The sequence below is a fragment of the Nuphar pumila genome, chromosome 11, assembly GCF_984573655.1.
Source record: "Nuphar pumila chromosome 11, dmNupPumi1.hap1.1, whole genome shotgun sequence".
Lineage (NCBI taxonomy): Eukaryota > Viridiplantae > Streptophyta > Magnoliopsida > Nymphaeales > Nymphaeaceae > Nuphar > Nuphar pumila.
Genome location: NC_143259.1, coordinates 35,310,595 through 35,326,906, shown reverse-complemented (window position 1 = coordinate 35,326,906; position 16,312 = coordinate 35,310,595). Strand labels below are relative to the sequence as shown.

Here is a 16,312-nt window from a genome sequence, read left to right as displayed (position 1 = left end):
TGATAGGAATTATCTTGTTGAGACCCTATGAATCAATTGAAACCTCAGATTCCTACTAGAACCACGATGATTCAACAAAGAACAAAACAGAACCAAAAAGTTCTCTGAGTAGGAACCCCTTCGTTTGATCATCACTTCACTTATTCAATGAACAGATATAATAACTAAGAATCCATAGAAATATTTGTCCTGTCCCTCGCTCAGCTCAAACTAAGCATGATTCTGAAGGAAAAAGGTGGTTCGATTTATGAAACACTTCGTTAAAAAGTTAATTGAAAATAATTGGAGGCCGGTCACGAGGTATGTATAGTAGGTATGAATCATAGTTCAAATAGTTCTTGATCTATTCCATATAGTCCGTGCTCCAGATACTAGACTGACTATCTGATGGGCTAGAACCATCTCCCTTGACGAGATGACAGACTTATTCTCTGTATTATCAATAGGTATAACAAGTCACACACTCATATTCCGGAAATACCGAAACAAAAGAATTCCACGGTCGAACTACCAAACAGAATGAGATGACCTAGAAATCTGAATCCTAAGTGATTCTTTTTTTTGAAAGTTAGGACTTACCCGTTCTTCTCGACCTAACTTAATGAAATCCCATCCAGTAAAACAGAAGAGTTATAAATCTCCAAAATAATAGATAGGAATACTGCAAATAGAGCCATTGCGACACCCATAAAGGGTGTAGTTCCCCATCCAGGAGCTACTTTACCATATTCCGAATTCAATGGTTTTAATAAATCGCCTATAATAGTTCATCTTGGCCCAGATCTGCAACTACCCTCAATGGTTTGTGTAGCCATAAATCCTATTGCATGCATTATTTGAGATCTGTTGACTTTGTATACGATTCCGTTGTAAATAAACTATCTTATCGTAGATCCAGCGTGGTCTTGAAATTACTTAATAATGGAAAGTGCAACTCTAGTCGCCATCTCCATATCTGGTTTACTTGTAAGCTTTACTGGGTATGCCTTATATACCGCCTTTGGGCAACCCTCTCAACAACTAAGAGATCCGTTTGAGGAACACGGGGACTAGCTGAAATGGTGACCCTCCCTATTGGGAGGGTCATCATTTCAATTGAGATAATGAAAAATCATTTCATCTTTTTATTCGGAACCTTAGGCGGTTCTCGAAAAAAGATAGCAAAAAAAATTATCCCTAGAGTCGAGACCAGCAGGAATGTATAAACCAATGCTTCCATAGATTCGATCGTGTTTTACAATTATAGCTTCCATACCTGTTCATTTGGGATCATTTCCCAGACAAGTGAAGGTCAAGAGTAATAGGTGATGATTCGAATCAATATTTCTCCGGTACCCTATATAAAAAAAAATGGAACATAGGCTAGACATACGAGAGAAATGTTGTATCAGACTACTTGTCTCCTTGTAGTTGGATCTCCTAGTTTCTGGAAGGCTCCAAATTCCACTTGAGCATCTAAATCTGGGTCGATACCAGCAAAAACATCTCTAAACAAGGTTCTAGCACCATGCCAAATGTGGCCGAAAAAGAAAAGCAAAGCAAACGAAGCATGTCCAAAAGTGAACCAACCCCTTGGACTACTACGAAAAACACCATCGGATTTCAGTGGAATCTTTATGCCCAAAACCCCGATTCCAGTAGTCATTTATTCGGTACCTCCCAAGGAGCGGGAACTGCCATTCTAACCCTTCTCGGGGGATTCCATCCGCAAACTCAAAGTTTATGGCTGACCGATATTGCCCATCATCATTTAGCTATTGCATTTATTTTTCTCGTTGCTGGTCATATATATAGAACTAACTTCGGGATTGGGCATAGTATTAAAGATCTTCTAGAGGCGCATATTCCTCCGGGGGGTCGATTGGGACGTGGGCATAAAGGTCTTTATGACACAATCAATAATTCGATTCATTTTCAATTAGGTCTTGCTCTAGCCTCTTTGGGAGTTGTTACTTCCTTGGTAGCTCAAAACATGTACTCTTTACCTGCTTATGCATTCATAGCACAAGAGTTTACTACTCAAGCTGCATTATATACTCATCACCAATACATCGCAGGGTTCATCATGACAGGAGCCTTTGCTCATGGAGCTATATTCTTCATTAGGGATTACAATCCGCAGCAGAATGAGGATAATGTATTGGCAAGAATGTTAGACCATAAAGAAGCTATCATATCTCATTTAAGTTGGGCTAGCTTGTTCCTGGGGTTCCATACCTTGGGACTCTATGTTCATAATGACGTCATGCTTGCTTTTGGTACTCGAGAAAAACAAATCTTGATCGAACCCATATTTGCCCAATGGATACAGTCCGCTCATGGTTAGACTTCATATGGGTTCGATGTACTCTTATCTTCAACGAATGGCCCAGCATTTAATGCTGGTCAAAGCTTATGGTTACCATCCCGGGTGGGTGGCAACATGGGAGATTGACTGGTTCCGGATCTAAATGTTGGCTAGGTAAGCGTCCTGTAGTAAGAGGAGTAGTTATGAACCCTGTAGACCATCCCCATGGAGGTGGTGAAGGGAGGGCCCCGATTGGTAGAAAAAAACCCACAACTCCTTGGGGTTATCCCGCGCTTGGAAGAAGGAGTAGGAAAAGGAATAAATATAGTGATATTTTTATTCTTCGTCGCCGTAAATAGAAAGAAAAAATAATGAATGATGTGGATGGGCGAACGAAAATAGGTTTTTTCGTCTTTACAAAATGAAAAGGGGAGTAATCACTTGTGGCCCGTTCATCTAAAAAAATCCTTTTGTAGCTAATCACTTATTAAGTAAAATTGAGAAGCTCAACGTGGAGGAAAAAAGGATAATAGTAACTTGGTCCCGGGCATCCACCATTATACCTGCAATGGTCGGTCATACAATTGCTATTCATAACGGAAAGGAGCATTTACCTATTTATATAACGGATCGTATGGTGGGTCGCATATTGGGAGAATTTGCACCTACTCTAACTTTCCGGGGTCACGCGAAAAACGATAATAGATCTCGGCGGTAATGGTAATATAGTTAATGTAGTAATGTAAATAAAAAATGAAATAGGTGCTCATGATTTATTCTTATTTTTATTGGTGTGTATGAGGTAAAACCCTATGATAAAGAAGACCCAGGGTATAGAAATACGAGCTTTAGCTCGACATATAGGTATGTCCGCTCAAAAAGCACGAAGGGTAATTGATCAAATTCGTTGTTGCTCCTATGAGCAAGCACTTATGATACTGGAACTCATGCCTTATCGAGCATGTTACCCCATTTTCAAATTAGTTTATTCTGCAGCAGCAAATGCTAGTCACAATAGGGGTTTGAAAGAAGCTGATTTATTTATTAGTAAAGCCGAAGTCAACGAAGGTGTTATCGTCAAAAGGTTAAAACCGCAAGCTCGGGGACGTAATTACCCAATAAAAAGACCCACCTGTCATATAACTATTGTATTGAGCGAAAGACCTAACTTCACTTTGAAAAATATTTGATTTTCAAAACATTACTTTTTTATTTTAGTTTAGAAAGATAATATTGGTAGGTAGATATGGGACAGAAAATAAATCCACTTGGTTTCAGACTTGGTACAACCCAAAGTCATCGTTCCTTTTGGTTCGCACAACCAAAAAATTATTCTAAAGGTCTCCAGGAAGATGAAAAAATACGGGATTGTATCAAGAATTATGTACAAAAACATATGAGAATATCCTCAGGTTTTGAGGGAATTGCACGTATAGATATTAAAAAAAGAATTGATTTGATACAAGTCATAATTCATATTGGATTCGCCAATATGTTAATAGAGGGTAGAGCCCGAGGAATCGAAGAATTACAGACTAATGTAAAAAAAAGCTTTCATTCCGTGAACCGGAGACTCAACATTGCTATCGCAAGAGTTCCAAGACCTTACGGGCAACCTAATATTCTTGCAGAATATATCGCTCTGCAATTAAAGAATAGAGTTTCCTTTCGAAAGGCAATGAAAAAAGCTATTGAATTAGCTGAACAAGCAGATGCAAAGGGAATTCAGGTACAAATTGCAGGACGTCTCAACGGAAACGAAATTGCCCGCGTTGAATGGATTAGAGAGGGTAGGGTTCCCCTACAGACCATTCGAGTTAAAATTGATCATTGTTCCTATCCAGTTCGAACTATCTATGGAGTATTAGGGATAAAAATTTGGATATTTTTGGATGAAGAGTAATGTCTCCTTTTCTTGCGATTCTATCCATGGATAAGTATCCATGGAGAGGGCAAAAAACTCAATTTAGTTTAGGTCTTTTTCCGTTTAGTTAGGTCTTTTTCCGTTTAGTCAAAAATGATCAATTATATATGTTTGAATAACAATTCGATTTACCACTTTGGTATGATAGAATTGCTATGCTTAGTGTGTGACTCGTTGGGACTAAAAGAAAGAATTGGACCCTACCTAACCTAATATAAATTAATAACCAGCTCATTGCTTCGTATTCTCGAGATCCAAGGAATCGGTCATTATATGAGATAATAATCATATAGTTGTAGCAACTGAAATCCTTTTTCAATAAAGTAAAGAATCTTGATTGATTGTGTAAGTTGTGAAGCCAAAATAGAGGGATGCGGATGAATGGAAGGATGAGAGAAAGGGAGAAGGGGAAGAGCAATGATATATTATTCCAATATGTATGGTCTATGAATCATCTCAGAAAGGGCAATGTGACAAGGCATCAATACTATAATAAATAAATAAATATAATTCAATTCATCCATAATTTAGATGGGTGGCCACAATTACCGCGAGCAAGCATATTAATGTTAATGTAATGACGAGGAACGCATTTTTGCTATGCTACTAGGACTTGCTCTGCTATTCTGCCTAAGCCTGGCTGAGGAAGAGTTACGGGGAGTAAAACACAAATATGTTGATTCGGACCGGGCGTACTATATGTAACTATTATCGATAAATAGTAAGGCCATTGCATTTCGACAAAAGACCTACACCCGAGTTCCATAGCTTTGCGTCTGCTATCCCGATCATGATTTTCCTACCCCCAGAGGTAATAAAGGAAAGGAAGGGGCCTTCCCCTTTGAGGCCGGTTATGGACGAGGAGGGATTCGAACCCCCGACACCGTGGTTCGTAGCCACGTGCTCTAATCCTCTAAGCTACAGGCCCCACCCCGTCTCCACTGGATCCGTTCCCGGGAGTACCCTCCAAAAGGAACCTTTCCTCTCCTCAGCCATTTTATTTCGGATTAAGAAGATGTGGAAGCGCGTTTCTCTCTACTCTATAAGAACAGTGCGTTGTTCCGAGGTGTGAAGTGGGAGAGAGGGGATGTCATAATTAGAGTTTTGAATAAGACGACCTTTTCATTTAATAAGAAAAAGAGGTGTTAAGCTTTTTATCATCCTGGCGCCGAGCTATTTTTCCGCAGGACCTCCCCTACAGTATCGTCACCGCAGTAGAGTTTAACCACCAAGTTCGGGATGGATTGGTGTGGTTCCTCTACGCCTAGGGCACCAGAATATCGAACCATGAACGAAGAAAGGCATGAGAGAAAAGCATTATTATATTGGCTAGTGATTGTGAGGCCCCAATTCTTGACTGGAAGGGACACCAAAGGGAACCTCCCAATGCCCCTTCATCCCTTGGATAGATAGAGATGTAGGGCAGAGCTTTTGGTTTTTTCATGTTGTAAAAAATGGAACAATGAAAATAGATGGCGAGTGCCTGATCGAATTGATCGGGTCATGTAGGAACAAGGTTCAAATCTCTCGGTCTGTTAGGATGCCTCAGCTGCATACATCGCTGCACTTCCACTTGACACCTATCGTGATGATAAACGGCTCGTCTCGTCGTGACCTTATCTTGGATTCTCAATACTTCTGTCGCTCCATCCCCGCAGGGACAGAGAACCCGTCGTTGTCTCAACTGTGCTACCAGAGGCTCTGGGGAAGTAGGAATAGGAGAGCACTCATCTTGGGGTGGGCTTACTACTTAGATGCTTTCAGCAGTTATCCGCTCCGCACTTGGCTACCCAGCGTTTACCGTGGGCACGATAACTGGTACACCAGAGGTGTGTCCTTCCCGGTCCTCTCGTACTAGGGAAAGGTCCTCTCAATGCTCTAACGCCCACACCGGATATGGACTGAACTGTCTCACGACGTTCTGAACCCAGCTCACGTACCGCTTTAATGGGAGCTGGCCATGCCCGAAACTACCTGTTATTAAATAAAAACCTAAGATTCCTAATAATAAACCAAAATCCCCTACACGATTAGTCACAAACGCTTTTTGACAGGCATTTGCTGCAATTGGTCGGGTAAACCAAAAACCTATTAACAAATAGGAACGCATTCCCACAAGTTCCCAAAAAATATGGATTTGTATCAAATTGGGACTAGTAACTAATCCCAGCATAAAAGTATTGAAAAAACTCATATAAGCAAAAAATCTCAAATATCCTTGGTCATGAGACATATAATTATCACTATAGATAAGAACCATGATTCCAACAGTAGTGATTAATATCGACATAATAGAAGTAAGTGGATCAATCAAGTAGCCGAACTCTAAGGAAAAATCATTGGTGATGCTCCAAGACCATAGATATTCATAAATTGAGCTACCGTTTATTTGCTGGATCACCAGCTTGGTGGAAAAGACCATAACTATACTTAACAATAAAACAGCGAGAAAAGCCCATATACGACGAATATTTTTTGTTGTTGTTGGAATAAGCAGGAGTCCCAATCCTATTAACATAGTAACTAGAAGCGGAACGAAAGGTATAATCCATGCATATTGATTTATGCGTTCGATAATAATAAAATCAAATCTTTTTATTCTATTTTCTTCTATATTATAATTATATTAATTATTGTTCCCAATTCATATTCATCACCAGTTATTATTTTTTTTAAACACAAACCAAAATAAGGATACGGAAAAGAAAGAACATTCTTTTTTATTATTCTCGCTCTTCCTCGCCTATTTAAAATTTAACCCAAGGAGTTACAATTGAATTGGTCAAATGATATTCAAATGATATAATTAATTAATCAAATTATTGGTTAATACTGGGCTGGGGGTTAAGTAGTTATTAGCTTTTGATATGGATCATGAGATCCACAAATAACTCGACCCAACAAGATCTAATTATTTTATCCAAAATCATTAACTAATTTAAGTTTCATTTGAAACTGATTGATTGGCTTCCACCAGAACTTGTGGGAAATTCTATGATACTTGTAACCTCCCATAGAGGTGAATTAAGAGGTTACTAAAATTGCCTTAATCAAGTTCAAGTAATGGATCATTGAACAAAAGTCTTATTTGAATCGTGGGGACGCTATGCTTGAATTTGATCAATTGATAGATAAAATATTTTTGTTTTATCTCATTTAGGTAATGTAATTAATTTCTGGTTATTGTTATTAAGTGTATCACGACGGTAGGTATATATATGGTATATTTCAAATAGACTGAGATAGGAATTGGAACCTTTTCTTTTATTTTTCCTTTTTTTATCTTATTTATCATTTATCAGCGGGAGTTGATTCCATTGGTAGTTGATACCATCGATCCTAATGAATGGAGATATGAAGCAATCAGTGCAATTTTATTTCTTCTGACATTGTCATTGTATGCAATAATAATGAATACTTCAAAAAAAAGAGTTATCTTTTTTTCTATGAGAGTTATACTTAGCGACTCGCATCTCCTTTCTTTTTATTTTCCAACTTTTGTTTTGGTCCCCAGCAATAATTAATTAATTTTAATTATATGCTATATGCGCGCATTTGTATGTTATGAAGAAAACCTATGAACTAAATAATAGATATATGAATAGAAAGAATTAATGATCTATTTTGAACAATACATGTCTTTCTAACTGCCAGCAAATGATATTTGTTTTTTTTTTGGTAAGAGCTGTCATATTGAATGCAATTGTGATTCAAGAGATGTCATGATGAATGTATTTTCAAGAATTGTCGTATTTAATGTGTTTTAATATTGTTCAGTAGATTATCTCTTTCAAGAACAATCTAGGTTCATGATAATGTGATGTCTGAAGCTGTCATGTTACGTCATATCAAAGTTTTTATTGGACAACGTTAGTTTGTCGAAACTGGTTTAATATTGACACTCGATTGGTAAAAAGGAAAATTTTGTTTTGGCAACTTTATGCTGCCGATTTTGTTATGCATTCTAGCTGCTGTCAGCAGTCTCTTGCTGTGAAATTCTGCAGCAATTACCTGTTGCTAACACCATGACATCAGCCAACTCACAGCACGTTGTCACCAGCATGTTGCTGTACTAGTAGAACAACAAATGACTGAGTTGCCGACTTACGCTATGATTGTCGATCTGGTCCAGAATTGTCCAAAATTACTGGGCTATGACCAGTTGACAGTCAGTAGTTAGAACCCATGTATGCGATTTGGTTTCTCAATCGGTGCATGGGCTGATCTTACTGGTTTATACATATGCTTTTTCCTTAAAAATGTTTAGGTTTGCTTACAGTGAACATAGTGTTGTTTCAGACCAAAACTATGAAATAACAGGCACATGAGGTTCTAGCCAGGTCCGCTGATTCCCATGAGTTAGTGGATCTGGAGAGACCTTCCAATTTCTTCAACATGACAGATCCGGTCTAGATTTGCCAAGGTTGCAGTGGTTGTTGGATGTTTCCTTTTATCATATGCTTAAATTGCTTGTTGGTCAGAAAATGTATGATTTGAATTTGCTTGTAGACAACAGATTAATTGTGTTTCAAGAATGAGGTTGTTATACTGGCTCCAAACATATGATGATGCACTTATTGACATATGGACATATGCCTTTCCGCGAGGCGGATACTTGGAAAAAAAAACTTGCGCAATGGGCTATATCGGATTGATTAATCGATACAGGTACTTAGGCTCTTAGCTTGTGCTATGACAATAAAATGATGAAAACTTAATTATAAATGTTGCGTTCTTGACAGGTTTAAAGGGATCGGAGTACTTTGAGTGGGTTTATGAAATCAATATTACAAAGGATTGAGACTGTTTTATAAACCTTGGTAAAATGACTAGGGTTGGGATTTACTGCTATGGCAGTAGAAGGAAGTTGGGAAATGTCCTGAACTTCGGGAAAATGATTAACTAATGAAACCAGTTTTGAGGCTTACCTTGTAGAGGGTAGGTGGTACAAAACTTCGAGGACTTGTGTTGTGTTTTGAACGTGAAGCGTCTCGTTGGTCCCAGTCCTCGGAGTTAGGGACCAGGACTACCTATGTGTTCTAGGTGGTAGTTTCATGTTTTCTGCAAAAGTTAGGGATGCATCATATTTTGAGTTGAGCCCTTGGGAGATTCTCTCGGCTATTGATCACTCCCTTGGGGATTCAGTCTCAGTTAGAATGTTTGGGTTAATAAAATACTCTTGAATAATATACCCCCGAACGTTCTCTTCTGAGATGGTCACCTGTGCTCGTGTGTACCCGCGGGGTAAGATAATTTAAACACAATTTAGTGCAGTTAGGTATCATGGTGAGTGGAAATACTGGAGAGATATGTTTATGTTCTTTAACATGCTTTATATTCTGAGATTGTGACGATATAAAATTGTGAAATGTGTAAATATGAGGTAGTTGAAGAATTATCTGAGAGTTGTACAGGTTATTGTTATGACTGTTGCAATACACATTTACTTGTTTATTAATGTTACAACGATGCTTTACTTGCTCAGTTATGGTTGTTGGATAACTATTTACATGTTCACGTATATGAATGTTGGTTTCTGTGACATAAATTGCTTACTTGTTTAGACATATGTTGAGAATCACCTTTAACACCCACATCATATGCTAGATTCATGATATACCTGCATTAAAAGTTACAGTTGTCCTACTTAGACGTGGTAGTCTAATTCCTATAATTTTTACCATTTTCAGGTAAACGAGTAGACTTATGAGCGGTTGCGGGATGAGGCATTGGATTGAGATTGTTGATTTACTGTTCCAGTGATTCTGTGGGTTTATGGTAATTTAAATGTTTATATTATAATGAAATGAAATACGTGTGTTGAGTTTTCTCTCAAATGTAATATTCTGAAATGATTAACCCTATATTGGTTATTTTTTCCGCTGTTATATAAAAAAAAATCCACATAAATCTGGGTTAAAATTTCGAGGTATTACACTCACTCTCTCAAGCAGTTACAACAGTGACCCTCTCTCCTCCTCCAACATCAAATGCACATGCATACATGGCCACTGAAACCTCTCTCTCTCTCTCTCTCTCTCTCTCTCTCTCTCTCTCTCTCTCTCTCTTTGTATTCATTTTGGTGCAGTGCACCAACACGTCTTTTTATTGGCACCAACACAGAAATTGCAACAAACTAATGCCTCATCATCTTTGTCATACTGTATACATCCAAAAAATGGATAAGACTGCAATAAAGCTTTCCTAATCATGCATAATCAAGTGTAGGCGATGCATTTGGATAAGGACAAGAACAATTACTTTCTTCTGCACTGGAAGATTTTGTCACATACTCAATGGCACAGGTTCTTGCACATAATGTATGAATTACACAAGATTCACAATAAAATAGGTCAAGAAATTGAAAAAGACAAACAAGTCCATTTAACAATGATATGCTTCCAAATAACAACTAGATTGTGCATGTACCAACCATCTTATGATTGGTGCAACAGCACCAAGGCAAAGATAATACTGCTTGCTGTATGTATCCAGACCAAGTGCAAAGAGTTCTTGAGCGGCCAAACTTTTAGTTAGTACAGCTCCCTGGATGACGAACAGTTACACAATATGTGAAAACATGAAAAGAAAGCAAAATGGCAACATAGATGACATTTTCAAAAGAGATGCTATGACCTTGGTATCATCAAAGCAACCACGAGCCATTACAACCTGAAAAAAATCCACAAGGGAAAGGAAATAATATAGCCATGTCTAGAAAACTAGAAGGCTTTTTCCCCTCTTCTTTCATTTTTGATACTAAAAGATGCTCAAGATCAGCACCTTAGTGGCAGATGAATAAAAACGGTCCACTAGCTCGGAAACTCCAACCATGCCATCAGCTGCCAGCTTGTTTGGTGGGACAATGATCACTGCAGGATCATAAAACTGAAGCAGGGTCTTTGTGTTCTGATATGAACTGCTCGTTTCTATATATTGAGAAAGATGCAGCGAAGCTGACCTAAAGTCAAAGGCAGCTAATCCAACCTGAATTAATGAAATGTGTTGTTTTTCAGATCACCAAGGAAGAAAAATGATGAATACAATCATTCAACAGGAAACCACAACTGCAATACCAATTCTTTGATCTACAACATTAGATTCTGATAGTATCAGGTAGTATCTTAGTTTCAAATATATGAAAGTTTCCAGGTAAAACCTGCATACTTTCAGTAATCTACAAGTTGCATTAGCAGCTCAGGCAGCCTAGTGATGCACCTACCAAAAAAAATGGACCCTAATATGACACAATCAGAATATAACGAATCCTAACCTTAACTAAAACTTAGCAGAATTCCCATTGCATTGGCATGAAATATTCAGCATAATTATAGACATGAGAACAACAATACTTAGAGACAAATATAACATTTGTTAAAGAAATAAGGACAACAAATAAACAGTCAGTGCTATGGTACAAAGAAAAATAATAAAATGAATTAAGAAAATTTGCTAGCAAAAAATTGTATGCATATATACATATATAAAACAAGTATGAAAATCACAACTATAATGAATCTCAAGACCAAAAAGAGCATCAAACAAATTGAGTGACATGCTCATCCAATAGCACCCAAAAGAAAAGGTCGAACTTGCATTTGGAAAACTAATCAAAACCATCACTTCAAAATCATATTTGTACTGAAATCAAGAAAGCCTAAATGTTGGATCTGGCGTTTGAAGCATCCAAGTGAAGCGCGACACAAACAATGTGTGGCAATACATTCAATAGCAGTCAAAAACATGGTTGTATGTATTGTACCGTATCGTACGATATAGTATGATACATATCGTTACTTTTGTGTTTTGTGATACGATACACACTCGTATCGCGATACGAGTGTGTATCATATCTGTATCGTACGATACAGTGTTGGCACACTTAAAAAGGCGGAAAGTTGTATTTTTTTCATTTTGGGTTTAAAAGGTCTCTTGAAGGTCGAGTTCTCTATATGTCTAGAGTTCGTTAGAAGGGAATCCACGCACCCTAAGTTCTATGAGATCAATTTGGAGGCCGATTCGTGTGCAAGAGAGAGAGCTTTTGCGATTTTATCAAGAGTGCATTTCCACCATTTTTTTCAGTCAAGTGGGTTAAGGTACAAAATCTCTATTTTTGCTTCTTATTGAGTGTTTTTGGGGAAATGTATGTTTCGTGCTTCTTATTGAGTTTTTTAATTGGTTCTGTTTTATTTTAGATTCTTTGATGTCATCTTCACATTCATGTCATATTAGAGATGATCATGTATGACAATAATGCAGAAACATTGATGATGTACCACGACTAGGGTTACCATTGAATTTGAGATGTTTGTTTTGTAGTGCTATTACTAGAGGTGGGTTGCATAGATTTAAGCAACATATTGCAGGTTAAGATCAAAATGTACGTTCATGTGATTCTCCATTTATTTCTGCAACTTTTCGTGTTGATGTTATTGCTGAAGTAGAAGATATTCGAAGAAGAAAAATTTTGCAAAAATGCAGAAATGAAGGACTTCCAGCGATTATTCTAGATTCTGAAGATAATGATGATGATAACCCACTTGCCAAAAAACACCCAACATAAAAAGATTATTGAGCGACAATTGGATGCAGAACTGAGGAAATACTATCTTGATGTTTGACAAATAGGCTCTAGAAGATAGTTTAGTTTTAGGATCTTTATAGTTTATAACTTTAGAGATGAAGATTCGCATGTAAGACGTTGGTTAAATATAATGTTTTTAGTTATCATGAACTCTTATTGGTTAAATGTAAGGCTTTAATTGTGTTTAAAATTTAAATTATGTAGTCTTTTATTTAGATTGTTAGTTATTAGTTGCATAGTTTGTTATTGATTTAAATTATATAGTTGACTTCATATGTGAATTTATGGTTGTATTTTGTGCAATTTATCATTGCTTTATATGATATGATTTTTTATAATTGAAACTATTTTTTTTGGATTTTTTTATTAAAAATTTATGATACGTTTACGATACGATACGATATGGTGTTACTTTGGGCCCGACTGATACGAGTAACGATACGATACTTACAACCTTGGTTAAAAGAACAAAAAAATTGACTTGTTTGAAAAAATAACCAAAACTATCACCTTGAATCCCTATGACACATCAGCACTAAAAGTTGAAAGAATTAAATGCACAATTTAACATTTAAAGCATTCAAAATAAAGATAGTGTGCAAATGCTCCTTTATTTTTTATCAACTGAGCAAAAAATAAGCATTGTTACTCACAGAACATGATACACAATCATCAGGCTCATTATCATTCTCTTTCCTTCAAAAATCATCACATGTTATTTCGGATTACATTGATTTTTTTTCCTTTTTCTTTTGTTTTGGGTTTTGGTTTCCCTTTTCCAGAGGTACTTGCTGCATAAATTAAAAAAACAAATAATATTTTTTTTATGATCTAAACAAAGAGGCATTACATGAGGAGACCATAAGGATTAAGTAAATCTTTTTAAGATTAAAAAATGATAGTTTCTATCAGCATCCAAATTCTCAAATAATAGAACATTAAATCAGCTTAGAGAACAATAATTATACACACAGTACACAGTGTCAAATTTGCTGGATTTTATCTCAAAATGCAGTGAAATAAACGAAGAAAAAGAAAAGGATCCATACAACTAAGTTTTTTTTATGATCTAATATGACGACCTAATCAGAGCACAAGCAAAACTAAGCAAGCAAGAACGCATCAGTACCTAGCATGAACTAGACCAACCATTTTAGCCAAATTAAACAAAAAACAGAAAAATAGAACATTGTCATCCAAAGGAAATGGAGATTCAACATTCATTTCTGTTTTGACATCATACCGTGCATTTCTTACTGAAATCTCGCCAAGGAAAACTTAACGAGAAATGTAAATGCAACGTTTCAAGTAGTCACCCTTGTTTCAGTATTTGGAAAAAACAATGACGTAATAAACGAAAACAACATAAATAATGGAGAAAGTATATGCAAGATGTAAAGGGAAAATCTTAGCACTCTGAAAATTAAATGAAATAACATCAGCATAATTGTACAATAGCAGTACCTAGAATAAGTCAAATGAACCTCCAAAGGAAATATATAGTTCCAACGCCTTAATTCAGATTCAGCACCAAATTTTCAGAATGCCAAGATTCTTGACAAAGTTTCACAACAGAAAGCACCGAAGAAAGAAACCTTAAATTTTCACTATTTAAAGTTGCCAATAAAAATGAATCAGAGGAGATCGAAATAAGAACTTCCAGAGAACTGGAAACAAAGCATTTGATAATATTGAAATAATTGAAATTTTTTTAGAACTGCAAAACATTGCATAGATCGGACAATCTCCACATCTCAAACCAAAAAAGCAATGAACTCCAAAGATAAGCGAAAATCGAACTCTCAGTGTCAGAATTCTATGCAAACCCTACAATTTCACACTGAAATGGAAATATTTAACGACATCAACGGGATTGAAATTCAAGAGAACCTAACACCTAGCATAGATCATATAATCTCCCATCATCTCGAATCAAACAAGGAATGAAGTCCAAAAGCTGAACTCCCAGTTTAAGAATTCAATGAGAAAGCCTATAACTTCATACCGAATTTCACCAAGATGAAGCATCAAGAAAAAGAATTATTCCTGGATATATGTACTAACTCTGGATCGGGAAAAATTGCATACGGGAATTCGAAAGAGACAAAATCGGAGATGACCGACAGAATCTTCAAGGGAGTTGAAAAGTGGATTGCAGTAATAAGGTCGACAGTAATAGATAGAATATCACGAAATTGCTACCTCCTTGGCTCTGTTCTCTATGAGTCCGACGATTAAACTCGACCTCTCCCGCCCTTCCTCTTCCATTCTCTCTCTCTCTCTCTCTCTCTCTCTCTCTGGGCGGAGGAGGGAAAACGAGGAGGTTCGAACGTTAATCGCCTTTTATAGCGGCCCTAGAGTATGCTGAACCCTATATTACAGGGACGCGCAATTTTGGTAGTATCCCTAGTGACACGGAAGGACACTCTGAGATGCGAAGGCTGCGTTTGGATGTTTTCGACGCACTCGAAGCAACTTGTGCTTGTTCCCTGATGTCGTGTACAAGCGTGTGCGCATGCACAAGAAAGAACCGTAGACACCCAATTTGATATTTGTCATATCAAAAAATCTTTATTTTACCAATCAAGTTTGTTTTTTAACCTTTGAAACTACCTCTTCAACGTTTTTAACCAAATGAAGAGGAGGTTCTAAGCTTTTAAACAAGCCAAAAATGAGGTCAAACCAGCATCAAAATCAAAAACTAATTTCAGATTTTTAACGATAAATCAATTTGTCTTTAATACTTTTGAATTGTCTTTAAATCTTTTGAATTGTCATAAAACCTATGTTGTCACATCTTATTTCCAAACGATATGTTTTCAATCATGACATCATGTATTGTTAGTAGATATAATGACACATTCATTTATCAATAAATCTTACAGTATTTGTCGTTAAGTCTTTTAACGGTTCTTCGTGTCGGCAGGTTCAAAAAAAAAGGTGCACTTCACCAATTTTCAAGTGTTTTAGCCAGCTAAGGACACTCATCTGTTAATGACCCCCACTAAACCTAAAATATATCCCTAAATCACCTCCTTAATCTTGAATCATAACCCTTGGTTTGAATTCTTTTGATTTCAACCATAGATCTTTTTTGGACTCTGATATGCAAAAAACATATTTAGATCCACCTAGAAAACTATAAATTGGGGCACCTTTATTTCAAAAAATCTAGAACCTGAACAACTTTATTCTGTCAAATTCTCCACAAGGTCTAGCTTAGCCGGTCTAGCCTACCTAACCTGAACAACCTTATTCGATAATTTGTGGGACACTTCCCCAACCTGCTTTGTACTTGTAAGTAGTCTCCAACTTTTAATCCTATCCTTAGTTAAGCTTTTTGTTTTTTCCCAAAACTTGTACACTAAAACCGCTTTCTGCAGAGAACCTGACCTATACGTTGGACGGATCTGACATCTCCTAACTATCAAACGAACTCACTTGTAGACCAAACCTGGTCCAGACCCCCCCCCCCATGTCCTAGAAACCAACACCTAACCTAGGAAAGCTTTACTGA

General features: G+C 36.9%; 1 protein-coding gene across 2 annotated transcripts in view; it reads right to left on the bottom strand.

Moving 5' to 3' along the window:
* Positions 1-15,110, bottom strand: part of MSH4 (MUTS-like protein 4) — a 255,757-nt gene extending 240,647 nt beyond the window's left edge. For both annotated transcript variants that reach the window (XM_089980878.1, XM_089980879.1), the window contains exons 1-4: positions 14,998-15,110; positions 10,995-11,198; positions 10,848-10,883; positions 10,645-10,757 (exon numbers count right to left, since the gene is read on the bottom strand). In XM_089980878.1, coding sequence (XP_089837004.1) covers positions 10,645-10,757; positions 10,848-10,883; positions 10,995-11,198; positions 14,998-15,063 — 419 coding nt within the window. In that variant the 5' untranslated portion in view covers positions 15,064-15,110. The remainder of the gene's footprint in view (positions 1-10,644; positions 10,758-10,847; positions 10,884-10,994; positions 11,199-14,997) is intronic.
* Positions 15,111-16,312: the final 1,202 nt, after the last annotated feature.